This window comes from Ambystoma mexicanum, chromosome 4p (assembly GCF_040938575.1).
Source record: "Ambystoma mexicanum isolate Mex_15411 chromosome 4p, UKY_AmexF1_1, whole genome shotgun sequence".
Lineage (NCBI taxonomy): Eukaryota > Metazoa > Chordata > Amphibia > Caudata > Ambystomatidae > Ambystoma > Ambystoma mexicanum.
Window position 1 is genome coordinate 144,230,493 of NC_090927.1, and position 25,751 is coordinate 144,256,243.

Consider the following 25,751-nt stretch of genomic DNA (forward strand, 5'->3'; position numbering starts at 1 on the left):
AGAGGAAGAGAAGGGAAGGGAGAGAGCACAGCAACCATATGTAGCATCTATAGGTCTGGCGAGGGAATGACAAAAAGGATGTCGGTGAATGTTTGCCTGGAGGAAGCACTGGTATAGGTGTCAGCGATAGGGAGGCCTGGGTTGGAGACCAGGATGTCCTTTTTAATTTTCTTCCTACCAGATTTAGTGAGAGACAGAGCACCGTATAGTAGGTGGAGAGAGGAGGAAGGAGTGGGAAGGGGAGAACCCTACAGAAGGACAAGGGGCAGGGTGTAAGCAGACGAGACAGACAGACTGGACAAGTTGACAACAGGGCAAGACGACCGGCACTTAGAATTTAAATACTTCCAGAATGCAACTTTAAAAACAAACTTTAAAAACAGGATAGAAGCATACTTAAGTTTCAGAGTCCTGAATAGTGGGAAAAAGGCCTAGGTTTCCCAATGCAATTTTAAATATTTTCACAATGCAACTTTAAAACAGGAGAGAAACACCTAATTTTGAGTCTGTCATATGGAAAGGGGAGAGGATTGCAGGAAAGAGTGAGGTTCTAAGCCTAACCCGGGCCACTCATACCTCCCTAAGTAGCTACTGGTTGGCGACTGGCGACAGGCTTGCTGACAGGTTGCTGACACCTGCAGACACTGGCTGGAGCCGCCAAGTAGGAGCAGCCCTTTGCCTAGGGGCCCTTAGCCGCGGGGGCTGCCCTAGGAAGGCCAGTGATGACCACTGGATACACCAATCACGGGAGGAGGGCGGTCAGGGAGGCGGGAGGGAGCAAGGACCAGGAAATGCAGGCAGGCAGGGCAGGTGGAAGCAACGGTGCTCGGAGGTGTTAAAGATCTTGCTGGATAGCCTCACTTCCAAATGCAGGCTTGTTGCTATAGCCAGGCAGTGGTTTCAATCATTTCTTTATGGCATGTTATCCTTTGTTACACTGGGCAACCATGAATAGAGTTCTGCTTCCTTGAAATGCTGGGTCCCCCAGGACTACTATCTTTCGCCGATCTTGTTGAACATCTCCATCAAACCACTCCATGACATGTTAGTCCTGAAAGAGATCGTTCCGCAACTTTGCGGATGACATCCAGATGTATCAGACAGGAAACCTCTTGGAAGATTTTGGGCGCATCCACTGAAGATTTTGACCACATCCAGGGCATTCCTCGACACAATTGTGCCCTGGATGAGGGACAGCTGGTTGACCTTAACTCAAACAACCTGAATATCTTTTATTCTGCACAGACCACTTGAATGGGAACTGTACCTGTATATTTACAACTCAAACTGACAAAGAAAAATCTTTGGGGGTCATTTTCACTAGCATCTTCCCCAGGTCCTCTCAGGCCAAAACTATTGGTAAGCTACTCTTTCTAATATTTCATTTAACTTCGGCAAATTCTTCCTTTTTTGTCAAGCATCCCATCCACTGCCATGCCATAATTGGCGCTAAAATGGAACCTATAACGTTCTCTTTCTTTAAACTAATAAAGGCCTCTTTCCTTGTCTTCAGTCCTACCGAATACCGTAAACAGAGCCGCTACTAATACTCCACAGGATACAGACATCTAAGCGGTTGTCAGAAAGCTGCGTTGGTTACCTGTGCAGGCCAGGGTTCCTGTTAAAGGCACTTAATCGGCTCAAAGTGCTTCATGGCGCTGCAGCCTCCTTGACAAGGTCAAATTGTACACTCCTAGAAGGATGAATATCTAATCTTTGTCCTTTACTTTAAAATGGGGGAAAAAGCAATAGGCAGTTCCTTTCGACGCAGACCACCACGCTTTGGAACGCCTTGACTCCTGCGATCCAAAGACAAATTCCAAACATTCTGAAAAAACTCTGTTGTTTTCAATCCCTGAGATGTTTGATTGCCATGTGCGCTACATAACTCCCGTAAACAGAATTAGCTATTAGGATGAGATATAATCATTAAACAGGATAGGAGAAAGTGGCCATCGCTATGGGCCTCCAAAGGGAATAGGAAGTCAGAGCTATATAGGAGGTATATAGATTGTGGAGGTATGCTCATGCAAGGAGGTTGCTATCCAATCAAGGGCACATGCCTCTGTACCAAGACTATCCAGTCGCTGCAAAGGGATGGTGTGATCAACAGTGCCAAATGCTGTAGCAATGTCAGGTGGGCAAAAACTACCATATTCACGGCGTCTACCTGGAACCATAGGCAGTCCAGAACTGACAGCAGGACAGACTCCATTCTATTCCTCTGGCTGGTCAGAATCCTACCTAAAAGAATGTAAATATCTGTGTGTCAAGACACATGTGCAGCTGAGAAGTCACTAGCTGTTTAAGTGCTTCAAACAGGAAAGGGGAGGTTAGAAATTGGGCGGTATGTAGAAATTCCCTCAATGTCAGCAGTTATTTTAGTAATGGAGTGCCAAGCACGCCCTTCAAGCCAGGCAGAATCAAAACTTTGAATAGGGAAAAATGCATATGCTACCGCTTGGAATTGCAGCAATCTGTTGAATGCTGCAGCAAGGCACCCGTCTAGGGGTGTTCCTGGGCATTGGCTTTTTGTGACAAGGAGTAGAAATTGCCCAATATTGGGAGCGAAGTGGTGGAATTGTTGAAGAATGTATGCTGAGGTGAGGTGCAGTGGATTGGATTAGATGATACCTTAGCGGGCGGTATATCTTGCCCGATGTCTGAATGAATTCCTTCATGGAGGTGTTCAATTTGCATTTAGAAAAATGACACCAACGTATTGTTAAGTGATATTGACGAGTATGGTAGATGCTAATGCAGTGGCCAACAACAATGGGGGGTGGGGGGGTGGACACATGCGCTGCAGGCCGGCCTCAAAGCTGTCTAAGTGACAGCATCTTTCCAAGAAAGTTTCTGGAGAGCAATTATACATAACCAACTGGGAAGGCCAGACAAAATAAAATGGAGTAGGACTAAATTTGGTAAGAACACCTATCAATGCAGCGCTTAAAAGCAAGTGCAATCACTGTAGTGACTACTGGACTGCTGGTCTAGGGTCCTATTTCCTTCATACTGAGAAAAGAGGACGGAAGCACTCTGCAATGCAGCACTGAGTGTGTAAATGAATGCTTTGGGGGAGGGGGCATTCATGGAAAAACACATTCATGCACCTCTGACAGCTTTGAAAGGCAAATGTAAGGGTGCTTATTAGAATGGATGGATAAAGGAATTGATGGAAAAAATACTACAAGTACAGTATGTGTTACAGTGAATAAATCAAGGGATCTATCTGTAGGTATGAGAATATTTGCCATCTTTCATAGAAACATTCTTTTGTGTGTGGTGATTGCCAGCAATGTGGTGGTCATAGGTTAATCCCCAAGTGGAACGTCCCGTTACCCAGCACAGCAACGGCTGCTTTGCCACGTTGTACTAATATTTACTACAGTGCCAGTGTCCGATAATGCTTGAAATTATTTATAGAAGAGGAGGATCTAATAGAAACTATCAGAAATTGCTGCTACAGTCAATGAATATGTCATGAGAGATGTTGCAAACATCTGTAGAGCAGCAGGTTGCAGACGTCTGATCTAGGGAATGAAGCAAACTTTCTGCCGCTGTAGAAGGTACTTTGAGAAATACTGAGACACCAATGTCTTTGTTCAAGTAGTAGTCCGAGGTTTCTTGACAGGAACTGCAGAGGAGTTCCAAGAGTCTCTATAGAGGTATCCCGGCTGTAATAGCGTAAGCGCCAACCGGTCCAGCGCTTTTTGCGCGGATCACGGGATGGGCGTTAATGGTAAATCCCCATTCCCCATTCGACCCAATGGGGTCTTTTCAGAGCAAATACTGCACGCTAATAGAGCTGGCGGTAATTGCGCTGAAAACAGGGCCCTAAAAGGGATCTTCACCTCCAGAAAAAAGCTGGAGGTAAAAAAGCCCATTTAGCGCTCAACTTGTGATAGGGCCAGCTCTTAAATGCTGCAGTAATGCTGTTACTGCAGCATTTAAGGGCTACGCCGCCCAACTCGTGATGAGGCCCCATGTCCTCATGAAACTTTAGATATGGCTTAAATGCTCAAAACGCACGGATCACTATCACCCAGCATATATGTTCTCACAGCCAGGAAAGGGGTTTTCATGGTTACAAAACTGAATTAGCTAAAATGAAGGAGACCTCAGCTTGGAGAGGACCATATTTAACCGACAGGCCGGAGCAAACCCCTTTTTCACCAATCGGTCGGCAGAAACCAGTCTAGCATATGTTTTTTTTATCATATTGTGAAACTGCATCCAAATTAACACGTGTGGAGGATTGCTGGAGGTCGGAGTCTGCCATATAATAGAAATAATATCTTGTGGGAGGCCTGTGGCTGAGTTCAGGGCCATCTGCCAACATGGCAAATGAAAAATCTTTGTGAAAATGGGTCCTGACGATTTAAACAGGAACCTGGAAGCACATCTTATGAAACATCACGTCCAAATTTAATTTTACGACGTTTAAAAAAAAGTGTCAAGAAACGATTTCCTGTCAATTCTAATCTATTGTATCTAATGGCTCGAAGGGTGACTGGTGCATGGCACTGAAAAAAAATGTTTTTCTTGGTTTTGTATAACGTGCTTAATACTGTACCGGAGTTCGGTTTCTAAGCGCGGATTTAGGATTCGAACCTCTATTGCTCTGTGTGGTCTTGCTTCCATGACCAGCGCGCGTTGCCCCTGTGCCATCTTCGGTCCACACAATCCAGAATATACCATCTCTATAGGTCTGGTCACGTGGCTTCCCTTGGCTCCATCGGGTTTTTTTTGTATTTATTTGAAGAACAGGGATGGCAATTTCGAACAGCAATGGCTTACAATACATTTAAAGATGGAGGAAGCACTCTGAAGGGTGCTTGTGCAATAGCACAAAGATGAGAACAATTTGTGAGCCTGTTTATGAGGGTATAAAAACATCAGGACATGTAGCAGAGAAAAATCAAATAGACACAAAACGTACATAAGAAACCCAGTGATTACAAAGCTAACATTAACCTAAGGTGGCAAGTGCTTCAAAATAAAGTGTACTAATTAAATATGGGATACATTACTCACTGTCATCGTATTGCTAATGTTTGTACGCGCCTATATTCACATGCTATGCATAGGCTGACATCTAGTGGAATCTACAAAGTATTACAGTTTTCAAAACTCGAAAAAAGGGACGCTGACAGGGCGCGCCAGTAATATTACACCTAGTGTGACGTCCACTGTACCCATGGTCCAAGCGCCACTGGAAGCAGTGGTGGACCAGGTCGGGAAGAGGTCAGGAGGAGCTCACTCTTCAACAAGCAATGAAGATCAAGTCAAATTTTGAAGAGATCCACAGTTGGGCAGGCTTTGATCATTATGGGCAGTGGGTTTGACTAGGGAGAAAGATGGGAAGCGAGAGGAGACACAGGGAGGGTATCGGATGGCGAGGTTGAGTGCAGGGGGGGGGGGGTCAGAGGGAACGAAATGCCGAGTAAACCGAAATACAATTTAGGAATGTACTGAGGAGTAAGGCCATTGATCAGTTTGTAGACTAGGAGAAGAAACTGGAAAAGAGCGGTTGTGAATGGAGTCAACCAGCATTTTGTCAGTAGGAAGAAGCGGGAGAGGATCTGTATGGGTTGTAGAGAGTGTGGGTAGCAAAGATGAGGTATTTTGTCTCAAAGAGAGGAAGGAGTAGAGGGGAAGGCCAAGAAGTAGGCTTGAGGACTAACCCGGTGTGTTGAGCACAATAGGAGATTTGAGTTTTTGTAGAGTGGTTAGTAATAAAGCCACATTTCCAAATGTTGGTTATTACGAGCAGCGCAGGCAGTGGTAGTGACGGATTGTTGCAGAACTCAAAGACTGCAGACTTTGGGGGCGGGAGCAAGAAAGGAAGGAGATAGGAGAGTGAAGGGTCTGCCTAAGGTGACGTCCCAGTAACAATGGAAATCGCTCCTAATAAAATAATATGCAGATTAGAAATAATCAGAAGTACACTTACCACCCGGACTCCATAATGAATGTGCGCCAGGGTGATGAGAGCGGTCAATGAGAATAGCAGAACTGTTTCGCTGTCTTGGGCCAGCCCCGTAAGGACAACAAAAACCACGAGTGCCAGAGGCATAAGTAACCAATTCAATGGCTGGCAGCGAGTGTTACTCATCTGGCAAACTATTAGCTGGCACTGCAAGGAACAGAGGAAACAATTAGAGCCACAGTAACACTCAAAGGGGAAGGAAACATTGTATTTTTGGTTAGCCTTAGCTTTGTTAAACAATGTCTGCATTTGGCAGTTTTAAAAGTCAGCATCCATATTTCATACAAAGGCTTTAGTTAATTTACAATTTGTAGTGCTACTGAATTAGTTCAAGTCCCTGATATGATGTATGCACTCAAACACTGACTTGCCTAATGGTTAGGCAACTATATAATAAATAAAACCAAGTACAGTGATCAGGCATCAAAGGATTTCCCTCAAATCCGTCCTAGGGGCATCTTCAAATGCATGCACTCTCTGTAAATCTAACTTGGGGGAATAATTAGCTGTGAAATCATTTACTGGATAAGCACCTGGCAGAGATCGTGGAATTCCTGTGAGCCAGTCAGGTACGAGAGCTGGCATCATTTGCCTGTATACCGAGGTTCCTGGCAGGCCCAGAGGCACCCACTGGGACCCAGATGCTATTCTGCTACAGTCCTGCCTCCCCACAGCTTCATCTGCTGCTCCCAAACTCGCCTCTTTGTTCCCCTCTGACCTTCTCGAACCTCCCAGGCGCTGCATGCCAGGTCCCCTATGGGTGAGTCCCTACAGCTTTGCATCTCTGGAAATAGAAAATGGACTACCGCCCACACCCCAACATGCATCCTTTACTCACTGCCACTCCAAAATGGCTCCCCCCCCCCCACACACTTCTCATTGAGATATGCCACATGCACCCAGCCGACTGGGTGCAAATTGCCTTGATGCACCCCAACTGCAGGGAAATGGGTGACAGCATGAGTCCCATCTTTCCTTCCAAGCCTCCACGTCACTCGGGGCCATAACATATAGTGCTGTGAGGCTCTCAAGACGCCGCCCTGCCAACTGCGCCGATTAATAGTGCACGAATCCAATGAGCTGGCGATGTTGGACCCGGGAGCGGAGATGCGTGACAAGCCCAGAGATGGAAGTGCAATACTCTAGGCTGACGGGGGGCTCACTGTCGCTGGCTGATGCCACACCCAGAGGGTATAGCTCGAGGCTATGAGGAGGGCCATATGCTGCAGAAGGGTCCTTATGCCAAGCGATCATGCCAAGCCCCTAAGCTCTATAAGGCTATTTCAGCACACAGGGAAATGGTGGTGACAAGAAAACGTGAATTTATTCAGAACTAAAGTAGACACCCAACTGTCAGTAAATTAAATGTTAGTTTTTAAGTAACAATGTATTCATAAGTTAAGCATTTTAATTACAAACTGAGTTGAAAGTAGAACAGGCTTACAATGACCATGAATCCGTTGTAATGCACAAGTAAACAGTCCAAAACTAAGCTACACCCTTTCCCCGCGGTTTAGCTTCACTTCGGTGCTGTGAAATAAAAGGTCCTCCCACAAAGGGTGCGACTTGTTGAAATAACTTGTTGCCTGCATAGTGCACTGTGGTCCTGATTGCTTTTGAACTGAGAATGTTCAGCAGTGAATACCAGTAATTATTGCCTGCAGGCCGAACATTCCGATTGGTTCAGAGTAGACCAATAGTGAGCTGCATGCGCTCATTATCATTGGTACGGCGTAACATTTGTGTTTGCCTTTTCTTTTTTTAATATGTACCTTCCGTTCTTTTCCTTTTCTCTCTTTCGCAGAGTTTCCGACAGCCATGGGGGTTTCGCAGGCTTCACTGAAAAAGAGGTGCGGTCTCCAGAGACTCTGGCTCCAAGTTTATATTTAGGTGTAATACGTGTTTTCATAGACTTCTATTCAAGAGTCTGCATTTTGTTTGTGCATTTTGCTCGAAATCATGTGTGTAGGTGTGTGCTGGAGGGAGGGGCATGGTGGAACCCACATTTAAAAAATTAAAAAAAACTGTTCGAATTCATGACCACCAAAAGTGCACTAACAAAATGCAGACTTTTAAATAGAAGCCTAGGAAAACCTGTAGAACCTGGTTAGAATGTCTATGGGAGAAGATCTCCAGGCGTGAGGGTCCCTTGCAAACAAAGCCGTGCTAACAGAAGGGTGCGGGCCATTAACGCATCAGTGCGCAAATCCAATCATCAAGCCTGCGGTTTGCCTAAGCAACCGCTTATAAATGAATAGAAGTAATAATGGCGGTAGAAGGGTGTCTGCCCCGGTGATCACAAGAAGACATCCCGATTTTCTGATCAATAAATGGAATTGGAAAACGACACCTATTGGGCGAATCTAGCAATTAGTGCAGGTGAAAATCATTTCAACTGGAATGATCGATTTCTGGCGACTCTTAATAAATATTTAGTGAATAATGTCCCCTGCAATAGAGTGAACAGTAGCCACCAGGCAACTGATTATACCAGTGTTTTGAACCTGTTGCTGGTTAAACATACTAATGTCAAGCGTTCAGTGTTCACTCACAAGCATGCTTTCGACCCAGACATACCAGCGAAGTAGAGGTCTATGTGAGCTGAAATTAGACGCTTGGGGAAGCAACGATCAGAGGAGGGCCGGGTAAAGATTAAGCCCCTAAAACAGCAAATAAAAAACTGGCTTAAAGGGCAAAGCTATCTTGGCTCAAAGAGATGCTGAGCTCATGTTGAAGGCTTTAGCCTCCAAAAACAGAGATTTTGGCTGTGTTGAATCTTAACAGAATTCAACAACGAGCCTTGCAGCTTAACCCGATATCTGAAGAAGCACTTGGGAACCATTCAGTGCTTTATTTTCAAGAGAAGCCGGGGGTGGCTTGGTAAAGGAAAGGCTAAATCGAATTGAATGGGTATTGCCCTTTGAGTTACACGACATTATCGCGAAAGTTACAAAACCCAGCAACTCACGAGCACCAGGCCTCCATGGCTTGTCTAACAGGGTGTCCAAGATTTTTGGCCTCTCGTGTGGATGAGTCTTGAACATCATGTTTAAAATATTGGAGGACGGAAGGGTTCCTCTTCCTCAGAGGAGTGGGGGAAATACGTAGTAGGGCAGATTTTTAATAAGGGAGTTTGGGTAAGGTCTTTGCCCGGTTGGTGTTTGGACAGCTGATAGCGCGGTTTAGGAAAGCCAGGATATTGGAACTGTGCCGATCAAGGTATTGCGTGGCTGGGTACCTCGGTCATCTTGGCCACTTTAGCAATAATCCAAAGGAAAGCCCACCTCTCGGGCCAGTTCTGGCCTTCATGGATTTTAAGTTGGCCTTTGACTCAGTAGATTGATTAAATTTATGGGCCAAACTTTAAAATTAGGGAAAGCCCTCAGCAATTACTGGCGATAATAAAAGAGCTCCATTCAGAAACATCTATCCAGGTTAGACTAAACGGCCAGGGCCTCTTGACCAAAGCTATCCCGACCGAGGGCTAAAGCAGGGATGCATTTTGGCCCCTGCTTTGTTTAACATTCATTGCTAAAATAGGCTTGTATCTGACAAGAACTCGATCGTTTCCCCCGAAAGTGGGCAACCATTAGTCTCAAGACTCTTACACACAGGCGATTTGGTGCTAATGGACCAGACGCCTGTGGGAGTGCAGAGACAGCTCTCAATGTTAGAGAAATATGCCTAAAATAACGGGTTTAGAATTAACATCATGAAATCAAATGTGATGTGCTTCAACCCGAAATCGACAACTAACCTAAAATTGAGATTGTATGGTAACTCGCTATTGATGGTACAGGAGTACACACATTTGGGGGTTTGTACCAACGACAACTTGTCTGAAGTCCTTTACCGAAGTGAAGTCAAAAGGCAAAAACAGCTGCCTATCAAGGGATGGTTACCCACAGAAGGTTCAGAAGATACTTCTATGAGCCGCTAATTAGGTTTTATAAGTAAAAGGTGGTACCAACCCTCGCCCATGGAGTTGAAGCTACACTTTGTGCACAACCTGGATTGGAAACTCACAGAGGAAATTCTGGAACAGCGTTTTAGCACTCTCTTGGGGGGTTCCGATCCAGTTTGTTCGGTACGAGTTAGGGCTTCTCTCGCTATCGCCCATTGTTAAACGGACATTATTGTGCATTTAAAGAAAAGTGCTGTGAGCCCTTTCCTTGGAAGATTGTTGGAGGATGAGTCAGCAAACCCAAGATGCAGAGGCCATCTTGCTTGGAACTTGAATATGCAGGCTTGAAAAGGGTAAAATGATGTTTTGAAGACAGGATTGGTGCATGACGTGGGAACAGTGCAATAATTACAAGATTTTTAATAATTTCAGATATGAATCAAAGGCAGTGAACTCGTTACTGAAATATTTAAAGAAATATCCTTGCAATAAAATTCTTAACGAGTTTTTAAGACTACGGGTGAACCTACGGCCGACGAGAGAAGTCATAGGGACAAGGTTGAATGCGTCTCAAGTTGATAGATTTCGATTTTGCAAACACATTTGAAGTTAAAACATTTGATAACATGCTGCCCAAAACTCAATGAATTAAGAAAGTAGCCTTTGACTACATTTTTTGAACCCTTCAGAGTTTATCTGAAGAGAAGACGTGGGAATTGATTTTTAGAGGTCAATGTTCATCCCCGATTTTAGCAACTAGTACCTTGGTTGGAGCGTAATGATGCTGTAATTATGTTATTTAGAGTGGTTTTTGGAAGTGATGAATGCTACATGATTCGTAGTATAATCGTTCAAATATTTGAGTGTTGTATTATAACTTATTTTTCTCATTTATACTGTCCGGTATTGTGTTTGGATTGTTAACAAATGATCTATTTGTTGATTTTTAAAGGTTGATAATTCAGCCATATCAATCAAATCAGATGAAATATAAGTGATATAAAAATCGTCCCAGGAGGATAGCTCAGTAGCAACGCGCTCGCCTTGCAAGCAAGATGACACGAAGCAAAACAGGTTTGATCCCAGGGTCCACGCTTAGAAACCTCTGGGTATTAAGCGCATTATAAATACGCAACTAAGACATATTTCCGTAACAGCGCCTCGATGCCCCTGGGCTGTGTGAGCGCTTTAAAAATGCAAATTAAAAAAAAAAAGAAAAAATAATAAAATAAAAATCACTGAAAAGATCCTCTTGTATACAACTATTTTCTTAAACTAAAAACCAGCAACTGATTTTCATACTTACCATAGGTTTAGATTTTTTCATGAGGGTGCACCCTCTATTACCATCAGGAACACCATATCAAGGGAATAGGTGATGTTGACGTGTGCGCGCGTGCACGCACACAAAACGTAGGCTCTCCTCGCATTGCATTCTGCCATTTATATTTACCGCAGCATTGTCTAGTCAAGCGCCAACGCAACTACACTTTTGAGGCAAGGAAGATGGTGACCAAAAGGTCAATCCTCGGCCATCTACTTTTCGGCACCCGTCGCCTCGAGTCCCCACATACCGGCACTCACTCAGTCATGTGTGGAAGCAGCCAGAGTGCCACAGTAACTTCAAACATCACAGGGCATGCTGCTCCCTTGGGTTATTTATCACGAGTTCATGATAAATCTTCTTGGAGGAAAATGTTTGTGGGGCAGGGAGGGAGGATAGGGGGCGGGTCCCAAATCACTGGTGGGACCCCAAAGTAAAACATGTCCATGTACAGCGCTGCTGTTAGGTTGCCCCGCCTGCACTCCGATTCAGCACAAGACAAATTGATACACACGTTTTGAATTTCTTTAATCGAGCAGTTTAAGGAAATCCAATTTCTTTTTTGAACCGTCACATTTCCAGGACAAGTTTTTGAGATCGCCTAAAAATAAATAAATAAATAATAAAAAAACCGGGAACATTTTATAATGCGACCAGGAGATGGCAGCCTTGTGCAAAAATCAGCCGGCGTTCGCTCGTAAAAACACACCCAATATGAATTATATTCACGTGCTGAAACACATTTTCAACCCTCAAGCATTCAAACATGGTTATGACAAAACAGAGAGGGGCCTGGTCCTAGTTTGTACTGGTACCACTGCAATAAGGCCAACAGTGTGAAGGCGGTTTTACTTCCAAAAACTGCGAACACAGTGTGTAGAAACTTGCACTAGCACGTGTGACAGCAAATACGTTGCACAAGTGGATCATATCACATGGGTGAAAACACAAGATCAGCTGCCGAGAGACGTAATGACCATGAATCCGCGATGCACAGCAGGTCAGGCACCTGAGCTTTCAAGGCACTTTACTTCCACGAGCCATAAGCATAACATTGCGCAATCCCTTGCAGTCTCACGTGAGCAGGACGCGATGTTCTAGTTTTTATTAGCATCAAAACGTTATTGTGGCTCGCATGTGTATTATTCGCTAAATCACTCCAATTAGTGTGTTTTGTATTTTCATTTTATTAGGGCACTTCGAAAAACGAACATGTGATAATGATTCAAAACTTAGAACAGGTGCCCTTCGTTGAATTCGAGTGTGGACAGGGCGCACATAGTGCGTTACATGGCGGTCTTGTCGGCGGCCTTGAGCAAGGCGAACCTCCCCTGCCTAGGACTGCGACGAGGAAGAGCAGCTGCTGAGCGGCGTACATCCTAATACTTGCCAGAGCAATTCACCACTGCTGCCTTTTGTCTCTCAAGTACATACCTGCATTGCATGGAATAGCAACAGCGAAAGAATGACCCTTCTAATCTCAAATGCATGAATGTTTTAACCAGTTTCACGAAACAGACGCAACATTCCTATCTACAAGAAATCCTGCACCGTTTGAGTTGACCGATGACTAGCAGGAGGCGCGTCAACGCAGGCTGGGGGGGAGGACGAGTATAGGAACAGACCTTCCCACGGGAAGGAGAAGGTGTCCCCCTTATTCCCCAGCTGGTGGAACCTGCTGGCGAATCTCTGGCATTTGGAGTTTGTCACCATCACAAACAGGTCGATCTGGGGTCTGCCCCATCTGAGGAAGAGACTGTCCACTTGATCCTGTTGAAGCTCCCACTCGTGGCAAGAGCGCAGTTCCCTGCTGAGGGAGTCAATGATGGTGTTCTCGACTCCCGCCAGGTGAAAAGGAATGAGAAACATTCCCTGGGTGACGGCCCAGTGCCAAAAGTCCTGCGCCGCCCTGGAGAGCACGGTGGATCTGGTGCTCCCCTGCTTCCGGATGTAGAACATTGTGGTGGTATTGTCCATGAAGACCCTCATCACCTTGCCTTTGAGGGATGGAACGAACGACTTGAGAGCCCAGAACACTGCCCACAGCTCCAGTACATTGATTTGGAGGTCCCTCTGCTCCGGTAGCCACAGGCCTCTGGCGTGGAGATGTCCGGTGTGGGCTCCCCAGCCCTCCAGGGATGCGTCCATGGTGACCAATTCTTGGTATGGGGGGCTCTGGAATAACGTCCCCCCCGGCGATGATGGCATGCACGACACACCAACGTATTGTTCGACGGAACTCCTTGTCAAGCACAATCCTGTCTGCAAAGCTTCCGATATCTGGACCCACCGAGAGTCCAGGAATTCCTGAAGGGGCCGCATACGCAACCTACAGAGTCTGATCAGGTAGATACAGAATGATATCAGGCCAAGCAGCGACTGGATTGTTCGCCCCGTGGCAATCTTCAGTGCCAACAGCTGTTGCACCTTGCCCAGAATGGCTGCTATTCTCTCCTCCGAGGGGGCTGCCAGGCAGGAGACAGTGTTGAGCCTAGCCCCCAGGAACAGCGCATCCTGCGATGGAATCAAGCAGGACTTTGAATAGGTCACCGAGAACCCCAGATCCGTCAGCAGTTGGACGGTCCCGTTTGTGTGTTGGCCAGCGATCTCCCTTGACTTGAGCCAGATGAGCCAGTCTTCGCAGTAAGGGTACACGTGTATCCCTTGCAGACGTAGATGGGCCACCATTGGTGCCAGGCACTTCGTAAACACCCTGGGTGCTGACTTCAGTCTGAAGGGAAGGGCCTTCCCTTGTATGCAATTCCCTTGGAATGCTGACCTTGTACGACGAAGCGCAGGAACTTGTGATGTTTCTCGTGAAATGGGGACGTGAAAGTAAGCGTCCTTTAGATCCAGCGATGTCAGGAAATCCCCTTCGTCAAGTTGGCCGAGCACGTGTTGCAACGTGACCATCCTGAATTTTTGGGACTTGAGGTACTTGTTTAGCCGCTGCAGGTCGAGAATGGGCCTTCTATCTGGAGTAGACTCTAGAACCCTGGAGTCGCCTTGGTACCAGCTCTATCGCCCCATTTCTTAGCATGGCCCATACTTCCTGCAGGAGCTGAGGTATGTGCTGCTCCTGCCGGGCCACCGGTGGTATCGGCGGACACTTCTGCTGGAACTCTAGAGTGTCCATGGGCGAGAGCATCCAGCACCCATCGGTTGGTGGAGATCTTTTCCCATTCGCTGACGAAGTCGGCCAGCCGGCCTCTCACCGGGGTGCATGGGTGGGGGCCCAACGTCCTGGTCAGTTCAATCCTGCTTCAGGGCCTGCGGGCCGCCTTGCGAGCGACAACAGTGGCCACCTCCGAATGCCTTGCGACGACCCCTGTAGGCCTCCTGGGTCGTGCAACGGGAGGGTCGCAGTACAAGGACGATCCCCGGCCAAAACCCTTTGATTTTCTTCCGGATTTGCCTCCTAAGGCACGAAAGGAAGGCCAATGCTGCTGCAGTGTGCTTAGGCCGTCTCTGTGTCAGTCTTGATAGCTCGCAAACGACCCGTCAAAAACCTTCCCAAAGAGATCGTCTCAGTCGAAAGGCATGTCCAGGACCCTCATCTGAACTTCCTGCCAAAAATAGGTGGCTTTCAGCCAGCCACGATGACAGAGGCAGACACCGTTCCCCATCTGTCGGATCCCTGTGTCTGCGATGTCCAGGGCCATGGTGATGGCATGGTCCAATGCCACCCCCCCCCTCGAGGTTTTCCAGTGCCTCGACCCACTTGTCGGGGAGAAATTTCAGCAACAGGGCCATCTTGTACCACAGCTCCCTGTCTTACCTGGCCAGCATTGCCTTGACCATTGTTGCCGCCGAGTAGATCACCTTTCAACCCATGGCATCCAACTTCTTCCACTCGCTGTCTGGGGGAACGGTGGCCGAAGATGATGGATTCGAGGACTTCTTCCTCGCAGCTGCCAAGACCACCAAATCCGAGGAGGGCTGCAATTGCAGGCACTAGACTCCGGCACCCGATATTTCTTCTCCAGCCAGTCTCTTTTCGCTGGGGCTGAGGCGGGATTCCATATTTACTATAGATTTTACTAGTGTTTAACGTAGCATCCCACACGACTTAGGGCAAAAGGCAGTAGAGAAACTCCTGCTACAAACAGGATCCATTGGAGCGAACAAAGAATTATTGATGTTACTCCTAAATTTCATTGCAACACATTCATGTTTTGAATACAATGGCACATATTACAACCAATTTGCAGGCACGGCCATGGGAGCCACCATGGCACCATCGTATGCGAACAGTTTCATGTTCAACTTTGAAACTACCTACATTACCAGCAATCCACAATGGAATGACCATCTTAAAAAATGGATACGTTACATCGATGATGTTTTTGGAGTATGGTCAGGTTGTCGTGAAGAACAAAAATTTTCATATTTTTTTTAACAGTATTGACAGTCAACTACAATTTACCATGGAAGTAGGCAATCCTAATGTTCACTATATGGACGTACAGATCATCATCACAAACTCAAGAATTTCCACAACAGTATACACCATACCCACAGATAGAAACAATCTGTGTTCATAGAATGAGCTTTCACCCACCCAGTATTCTGCGTAACCTACCACTTTACGAACCCTCCAGTGTTTGCTTATCAAAAAAGTAACAACTTACGAAACTTGTTAGTCGACACGCATATCAAAAAAGGTGGCAAACTGGGAACACCAGATAAACATCCAGGCACATATCTGTGCATGTGTTGCAGAAACTGCAACAATGCAATTAAAGGAGCCTACATATCCCATCCCAGAACAGGAGAGCAGATCAAATTGAAATGTCATGCTACATGCTTATCAGAGAATGTGATTCACGCCATCAAGTGTCCCTGTGCTCAGTACTATGTCGGAGAAACTGCACGCAAGGTACGCGTCCGCATGAATGAGCATAAATCCTGCATCAGACTGATCAATAGATCAGTGGTGCGACAACAGACATACAGTTGCCCAGCTTAAATTTGTAGTGTTAGAAGTTATACCAACTAAAGGTCAAACCTGCAATATGAAAAAACAGAGCTCAGAAAGAAGCACAATGGATAGAAAGAATGGGACCAATTGCTCCAGAAGGGATGAATGAAGAGCTGGATCTGAGTTGTTTTTTATGAACCTCACATCCGGTTCTCAGACCGTTTGTCCTCGTTATATAGTCAAGTTTTGATGGACTTCAACATCGTCACTACGATCTGTAGGACGATTGTCAGTGTGTCCATTTTTATTATTTCTCTTATTATTATTATTGTTGTATTTGTTTTGCTTTTTCGCCCGTTACCTTTTCGAACAGTCATTTGACTTTGTGGTATTTGTGATTATGTTTCTTCAATTTATTCAGGTCATTTTTTATGTATGTGCTTGTACGTGTTTATATTCATTTAGCAATTGTAACGTATCGAGGTTTTTCGCCTGGGTAATTCATGATTTTGTATGTCATTGAGAAGATATTAGCATCCATAGCATTATACACAGCAGGTCTGTTTACAGTACATCAGACTGCATTTAATTTTGGGCCATGCTAACATGGCCACCAGATTAGCCCCGTGTCATTCATTGAGTTTACACCTCGCAATATGGCTGACAAGTACTGAGCAACGGTAGCCTAGGCAACCTTGCAACAACATAGCAGGGACTCTGAGGTTCACGTGCGTGATCGCGTTCAGCATCGGAAGGGTCCCAGCATTCAGAATTCAAGTAAGTGCATTCTCACTATGATGTGAACGGCAGCATACTTACGTACACTAATATACCCTTTCATCTAACGCGGCTGATCTCTCTACAGAGACTTCAGCCGATCGTACTTCAGTCCCGCTGTTTTGACCGCCAGAGGGAATCTACGTTAGTTGTTGCAACTACACAATTCACAGGTTAGTGATGCAGTTCTAGCTAACCGCTTACAGACTGCATGGAGGTCTAATGACGCTTGTAATATAATATGTGATGGTATAATGCATTGACGTTTCTTTATACATCTTTTTGTAATTTTTTCTTATTTCCTTGTTTCTTTTCTTTTCCTCTTTTTTACTTTTACATATCTACATGTTTTTTTGTGTTACACACGACACTTGAATGAAACTTGGGTAACGTATGACATTATGTCGTTTTGATATGCCTTGAATATGCTTATGTGTTTTTTTATTTTACCATATGGTATGGTGACCTTGATAATTTTGCTTTGAAAATTGGAATTTGTGTCTGGTATTTACTATGCGATGATTATGTGACCAATTAATTAATTAATAGGTGTAATCACAGGCCCTGAGGAAGGGTTTCAACCCGAAATGCATAGGTCATCCATGTGATTTTTTCTGCCAGACAAATTCATTTTGAAGACTGGCACACTTTGCTAATCAAACCTAATTGAACAATAATAAAAATAAATTGAAAAAAAAGGAACCAACCTTGAGGGAATATATTTATTTGAATTATACCACTTCACAGTGGTTTCAGGGTGTGCAGCCCACACCGCTGGCCCCATGGCCAAAGGTCTCTTCATTTCAGGGATTCCTCATTTGCCAAGCCCTCATCCGAGACATCGTCCAGGAGAGGCACTGCCAGAATGGTCTCTTTGCCTCACGGCGCTGGTAAAGGAAACCCTCCTTCTTGGTCTCTTCTGGCGTCAGCTGTAGAGCTCAGACTTGCGGGCATCCATGGCGTGGAACAATCCCACTTCATCCGTTGGAGAAGCTCTCGTCGGCAGGTATATGCTGCCATTTCCATCTGTGTCAGTCGTTGCTGTGTCCGATCCTGTGTTCCTAGGGGCGGGGGGGCATGTGAGGCAGTTGAGGCGTGGGATGCCATTTCCTCTTCTTCGCCGAGGAGCCTGTTGCCACCGGGGCCGGCGCCGAGAGTGCCATCGGCATCCTCCTCTGAATCTCCGACACAAGCGTGTGGAGAGTTAATAGTATGTCCCAGCAACACATCTCTGGAGGGTATGCAGTAATAAAATTGCAGCAAAAATGTCACCTTTACAAAAAATGCCATGGTTTGACCCGGTAAAGGTGTACCCCATTATATCATTTAAGGGGAGCGGGGGTGCCCGCCGCTCCCCTTAAATGGTATAATGGGTCTGGGAGTTGCAGGGGTCTTCACTGCATCCTTTACATGGATTGCAGCGGCAAAACCCAGGCTTTGATGCAATTTTTTGTGTAAACTGCCATTTTTGCAGTGATTTTAACACATGGAACCCTCTGGACGAGGAGGGGAAGTAGGCTTGCTGGGCCCAGCGCCTACGTGGTCGTCGGCTCCGCCGCCCCCCCTTGACGATTTCACAGTTGTCCTCCGAGTTTCCGGCGTCGTTGTCGTTCCCCACGTCCGCCATGACCGTGTGAACGGACACAATGTTCACTTTGTCTGAAGAAATACCCATGCCCAGGAGCACCGTAGAGGCCTCCACTACTCCCCCCTTCATTACGTCCTGAGAGGTTGGAGCCGGTCTCGGGGCAGGCATCTTCTCTGCCATTTTCTCCAACGACTTGGCCGAGGCCTCCCACCTGGAAGGAAGGGCCACTCTGGGTGTAGCCGGGGCCCTTGGACCGGGTCAGCCCCTTTCACCTTCGAGAGGGTGGCTGCCACCAGTTCGATTGTCGAGGACTACTTCTCCTGGATCACCTGGGCCTTCAGGCGCAGATCAGTCACCTTACTCAGCGCCTTGACATTCTCTGGCATCTCCCGCAGCTACCTGGGGTTACCCGACTTCCTCTTTGAAGAGGAGCTGGAGCGATGGCTTGAGATAGAGGCAGATTGTGATGATTTTCGTGCCCGGCTCGTCGCGGGACCTTGCTTGCATGGCGAACCTGACAACAGACTTGCAGTGCTTGGCCTTGTTTTGGGCCCCACAGATGGAGCACCCTCAAAGGACTTAGACGCCCGCTCCTCTGACCGACCAGTCCAGGGTGAGGCATGCCCCGGCTTTCTGCACGGGGTAGAGGCCTTGCCGTTGAGCCACGCCACCAATCTGCTGTGCCGATCCTTCATGGTGCATTTGATGAATCCCAGGCAAATTTTGCAATCCTCATCCATGTGATCCGGTTGGAGACAGATGCACTGGGAGCGTTTGTCCTCCACAAACACGTTCCTTAATCTGCAGCTGGAGAAGAGCTTGAAGAGAGAATCTCCGTCCTTCTCCTCTGACATGGTCTGGCGTGTGGTGTAGGCCCGATGCCCTTTTGGAACCTTTGATGAAAACTCGATTATTCTTGCCCTTGAGGGATGACGGACGCCGACAAATGGATCCCCGCTTGCCGGGTAAAGGAACGAAAGAGCACACAGGCTCTATTTAAAAAAAAAAAAAAAAAAAAAAAACTTTTACAGAAAAAGCATCAAAAATCATAGATAAGCTCACAGAGCAAAACACGAGGGCTCCAAAACACTTGAACGTGCGGTAAAAATCTGAAGATGGCTGCCAAAGGAGGGGTTTAGGGAGAGGGTAGTCATGGGCTGGGGCAGTATGACCCAGAGCTCAGGGATTGGTTTAAAGGAGAAAGAGTTTGTAAGTGAAAGTAAAACATTTTTCTTTTACCAAGGATTCCCGGCCTTATGACGAAGAATATTCATAAGCATGTGAATCCATTCCAGACCCCATGCCGGAGAAGTTCAGTTTTATTACTGTCTAGTTTCGCATTTGTACCATGTGTTTAGTCCGCGAAATTGAAATCGCCAACTCATTTTTGACATTTGTGACTTACTTTCCTTTTTTTATTTAATGAAAAACGCTGAACAGATTTTCACCAGTTCAAATGACCATCGAGAGTTGAACCAGATGCCTGCTACTTGCACGGGTTTGGAGCAGAAACATCCAGCATATTTTTCTCCATATAAGAGCAAGGTTCATAATCAGTTTGCATGAGAAATGCAACTTTTGGGAACACATCTATAACTTTACCCATCCTGTACAGAAAGTCATAATATTCTTTTTTTTTTAAAAAAATACATTTGCGGTTTATTAGTTTAGAGTGGCAGTATTAGCTTCTGAGAAAAGTGCCATTAATATGGGAAAGTCCAACTTAACCTGAACTAAAGTGCTGCCGTCACCTGTTCTGCAATATAAATATTTACAAATATATCCATGGAGAAATGTATTGGAAAAAATGTAAGGTTACTCTTAATAAAATGTTGAAGTCTGTAAACATTGGAAATGGCATCGTTTAGGTGTTATTAAATCTAAAACTAACATTAAAACTAAACTACACAAAGAATGTAAAGCAACATTGTTGGAATCGTAACCGACCTTCTTCGGAGGTCTGGCTAAACAAGCTTTGCTTGCTGGCAGAGCACATGGTCCATACTAGCGAGAGGCCTGAGGGTCTGTTAGCGGATCTCTTATGCATAATTAATGCATCCTGCTGCTTAACGCAGCTGCCAATTTGTATGACCCAGTGGAACTGCCTAGGGTGGGGAGAAATTTACTGAATGGTGCTTTTAAGGGCTTATGTGTTCATTATGCTTGGTTCATTGATATCCTCCTTCTTGATGGTGCATTGGGTTTGTTATTTCTGTTATCATTGTTCTTACTAATTCTGTGGCTGCAACTGATCCGGTGGTTAAGGTTGATGTTTTGGGAGCCTCATATAAACCTTTGAGGCTCCAGATCCACTATAGACATGATTTATCAAATTGAGAAACAGTCTGCTTTGGAGCTTTGGAAACCAGGCAGGACAAGGCCATTGTTAGTCTTTCTCTTGTCCCCTACCAGTGCAAAACAGGAAAGCTCTCATGGCTGAAAAGCACTAGCCTCCTCCCAGCTCCCAATTCCATCCTGCCTGTTGGTCTAGGGATATGGTTCTACTGCAATTGCGCAAGGTCCCGGCTTCGAATCCAGCACAAGCCATATTTGCACAATCCAGTTTGCCATATTTTTGAATAACCACATTCCTAAAAATTCTGTAGATAAAATATAAATGTGGGCTCTTCTCAGATTTGAACACAGGACCTCTCGCACCCTAAGCGAGAATCATGGTTCAACAGGTCTACACCATGCGCTTCGGCTCTCCATCTCCTTCTATACAGTATTAGAGAAATCCTAGAGCGAAAACGAGAGCCTTTAAGGAAAGGTGCTTTTGGCGGATATGGGGTTTGCTTTAATAGAATGGATATAAACATTTATCCTTAATTATATGCAGAAATTAAACCTCCCCAAAAATAGGCTGATGGCTAAGCGTATCTGTATGTATAGATGCAAATAATGTACATCATTTACTCACTCCTGAGAACAACAAAACACCATGTGATTTGCCAGTTACGTAACTGATTATTTTCATTACCACGATTTTTCATATTCGCACCTGGGAAAGACAGATTGATCAATCACAACCTGTCTTTCCTGGGTACAATTCTAGAATCATGCCCGCACCTGCCGCATAAAATAGAAGAGGGACTAGCTTCATTTTCACATGACAGTGACCATTTAACAACATTTTTTTATGGCCACTGACATTCTAAACAGGGACCAAGTCCCTTTTTCATGTTAATGGTGGCAGCCATTTTTTTAATCTTTTTTTCCAGTCCGGAGTTGGGCTCGCGCACTTTGCGTTGAGCTCATCCCCCAATGAAAAAGAAAACCATTTGCATCCTGGTGAAATCCCAGGGTGTGAATGGCTTTCACCTGCTTGGCCGGGGGCTACCATGGTCAGTAACCACCCACAGTCTTCGCCGAGGTCCGAGCGGCGGCCCATTACTGGCCATGTCAGAGCCCAATGTGGGGGTGGAGGGGTCGATGTTACATTATAGTATCTGGTTAGTGTGCTGACAATAGAAAATGTATCTAAATCTGGTAAGATGTTTTCTCTTGGCAATGTCTGTGGTTCACAAGAAGCAATTCTAAGGCGGACCATATAATGAGATAATAAAGTGTAATCTCATAAGAGGATTGGCCGACTGGATTTATTCCCCGAGATCCCTGTAGCGTATGACGAGTAGTTTCTTTGCCTGGTGCTGGTCTCCCTTAATTAAGTCAGGCCTCTCGAACCATAAAAGACAATAACCAAGCGCAGCGCAGAACAAAGATGACAAAGGCCACGGAATTCTCTTTGCACAGTTACAGGATAGCATAAAAAGCAGAATCACTTGCTTCAGTGATGCGTGGGCATGACACCCAACGGCCATCCACGTCAGATTTCAACTCATTTTTAAGACCTCACTGATATACCCGTTGGACTGCATAATTTGGTGTAGAGGAAGGCGATAATAAAAGCCTTTTGAGAAAACCTTCATAAGCCAGTTGAAGTGCTCTGTTTTCACAGCCCCATTATTCTGAGCCAAGCAGGGCAATGGACCGGGATTTGGCGTTCTGCCCCTGCAGTATAAATTAGCAGGTTGTTTACATAGCTGTACTATGCCACCACACGCTTGTGCCATGGATGCAATTTGTTTGTTGACCTGATCAAAGCTCCTTACATTTTCAGAGAAACTTTCCCCCAGATATATGAATGACTTGGCTCTTACCAACTCCACCCCATTAATAAACTGTGTAGCCCAGGTTGCTCCATCTTCCAATTATAAGTGTTTTCCATTTGCTCATATTAATTGGCAGATCTTTGCCATGCATGTAGGAGCTATAATGATCAATCGGGCGCTGAAGAATGTAAGGGAATCTGCGCTAATCGAACTGTTATATGTACCACTTAAAAGTGGATTCGTGACCACGCTAAGACTGGCACCTCTAGGATAAAGTGCAACGCTCATGAGCCAAAGAATTAATATACAAGTTAAAAAGAAGGGGATCCTTATGACAAAATGACTTCTGCCTCGCAGCAGTACAAGGCTGAATTGTGTTTAAAACACCTACTCAGCCCTCACACTTCTACAAAACAAGAGTGATGGCAATCACAAAGGTAAAACAGACAGTCAAGAGAAAGATCTGCTTTGCATTTTGCAGTCACGTGGGTGGGCTATACTCATAAGAGGAGCGCGAATGTGAAACAGCAGCAGCCCAAACAGCAAAATACAACAGTCAAAAATAAAGGCATGTCCAATGAAGGTTCTATAAATGCAATAACAACCAATTGGAAAAACTACAAAAAGCCACCCCTGTGGAAAGAACACAGAATATCCAAAGACAGAAAGATGCAGCACTCTGTGTAATGAAACTGATGTGGAAGGCCATCAAAAATCACAATGTTCATAAAGGATATGTCTTTTGCAAGCAAACGGGATCCAGAGTGACCCAACCAGTCTCTAGGGCCCAAAGTTGTACCGGGGAACAGTTGGGAGTCAATAATACCTTCTTATGGGTGTGACAGCAGCAATCCAAGCTTCTGGGCACTATGTGCATGGTTTCGGGCAGTGCCAAAAGCAGCACTGGAGGGCATCTAGCCCACTTCTGCCGACCTATACTTTCACCAAATGCATGTTTGCCCTTTTGTTTGTGGCAAAATGCATACGGTAAGTGGGGTTAAGGTATATATGGGGGTGGTGTTGGGGGTAGTAGAACGAGTTACTTACCCTATCTGGTAACGTTCTTTCGATGGGATGTTCCTCCGACGTATTCCACATCGATGCCAGGTAATGACCACAGCTGCGCTGCTTTGGAAAATCTTTCGGCGTAGGCGTCCGGTGTCGATGACGTCGACACGTTGTCCCCCGAGGGTCGACGTCACCAGATGTTATATATAGGACGCACGGCACCCGTAGCCTCAGTTGTAGCTTTTTCCCCAGAACGAAAGCCTTGCGGAAACGTAAGCTGCAATCGCATAAGAAATTCTGTAGAAGGGCAAGCTGAGAGGGTTCGATGTGGAATACGTCGGAACATCCCATCGAAAGAACGTTACCATACAGGGTAAGTAACTAGTTCTTCGAGGGGATTGTGTCCTCCGACGTATTCCACATCTATGACAGACTTCCCAAAGCAGTACCAACGTATGGAGGTGGGAAAAAAATAATTTACAAATTTAGAATTTTAGAATGCCCAATCAAATTGCTGAATAAAGGACTGCCTTACCAAAGGCCAAATACTGCCCATGGATAGAGTCCAAGGAATAGTGTCTCTCAAAAGTATGGACAGAGGCCCATGTGGCTGCTTCGCAAATAATGCAAATCGGAACACCCCTCTGTAGGGCAGTGGAGGCAGCCACACCCCTAGTAGAGTGAGCCCGTAAACCTACTGGAGGGGCCCTTCCCGCCAAGCGGTAACACTCAGATCGTCAAAATGATCCATCTGTACAAGGTCTGCTTAGAAACAGCCTGACCTAAACGTCTTCCAGCATAACCAACAAAGAGCTGATCGTCCACTCTGACCCGAGACATCCGTGAGAGATAGAAACTCAAAGCTCTCCTAGGATTCAACCTATGGAGCCTCTCCTCTTCCTTATTAGGATGTGGAGGAGGATAAAACGCCCGAAGAATTACCTTCTGGCTCAAATGGAATAACGACACAACCTTTGGAAGAAAAGAAGGCCACACTTTAAGGACAACCCTGTCCTTATGGAATATAGTGAAGGGTGGTTTGGCGGAAAGTGCCTGCAACTCACTCACCCTGCGTGCGGAAGTAACCGCAACTAAAAATGCAGTTTTAAAGGACAACAGTCGCAACGAACAAGAATTCCTAATGGGAGCTCAAACGGAGCTCCCATTAGGAACTTTAAAACCAAATTCAAATCCCACCACGGCACCCACCCCAGCACCTGGAAAGGCAATGGTGGAAAATACATTAGTTAGCCCTTTTAGAAACTGAGAAATCAAAGGGATCTTAAAATAAGAACATTCCGTAGACAAGCGCTTAGTAAATTGACAGCACTGCCAGGTAACCGTTAATGGTACCCACTTGCAGGCCGTTGTGGGCTAAAGAAAGCAAAAAAGACAAAACCAAAGGAATGGAACATTGGAAAGGATCCACAGTCTGTACCTTGCACCAGTCGCAGATCTTTATCCAACATCAACGGTACAGGGATTTCATTGCAGGCCTTCTGGCTGAAAGCAAAACCTCCATCACGTCTTCGGGGAGGTCCCAATCCTTATACCACAACCTTTCAGATACCAAGCATGAAGGCTGAGAGACTGGACCTCTGGATGGAGAACCCCGACCATCCCCTCCTGTGAGAGCAGATCATCTCGGTAGGCAAGACGGCGTGTAGGGCAGATGGACATGTCTAGAAGGTCCGGGTACCATGTTCTCCTGGCCAATGCTGGAACAATGAGGATCATCCGGGAACCGAACCTCTGTAACCTCTGCAACACCTGCGGAATGACAGGGACTGGAGGAAACGCGTACAGCAGTGGGGAGGTCCACTACGAACGCTCCCCTACGGCTCTTCTTGGAGGAAATTCCCGTGAGCAGAATCTCTCGCACTTCCGGTTGACACTGATGGTGAAGAGATCTACTTGTGGGGTTCCCCAAAGGGCGAAGACCTCCAAAAGAACTTTCTGAGCCAGCTCCCACTCGTGAGAGACTGCTCGGCCTGCTCATAGCATCCGCCGCCGTGTTTTCGTCTCCGGCAAGATGAACTGCTGAGATCGAAATTTACTGCTGAATGGCCCAGAACAAGAGCTGCATCACCTCCCTGCACAACGGGAGTGACCCTGCTCCCCCTTT

The 25,751-nt window shown here is 45.9% G+C and overlaps 1 protein-coding gene across 1 annotated transcript in view; it reads right to left on the bottom strand.

The window, feature by feature from the left end:
• Positions 1–25,751, bottom strand: part of SELENOI (selenoprotein I) — a 330,991-nt gene that overhangs the window by 32,151 nt on the left and 273,089 nt on the right. The window contains exon 9 of the mRNA XM_069605591.1: positions 5,957–6,139. Coding sequence (XP_069461692.1) covers positions 5,957–6,139 — 183 coding nt within the window. The remainder of the gene's footprint in view (positions 1–5,956; positions 6,140–25,751) is intronic.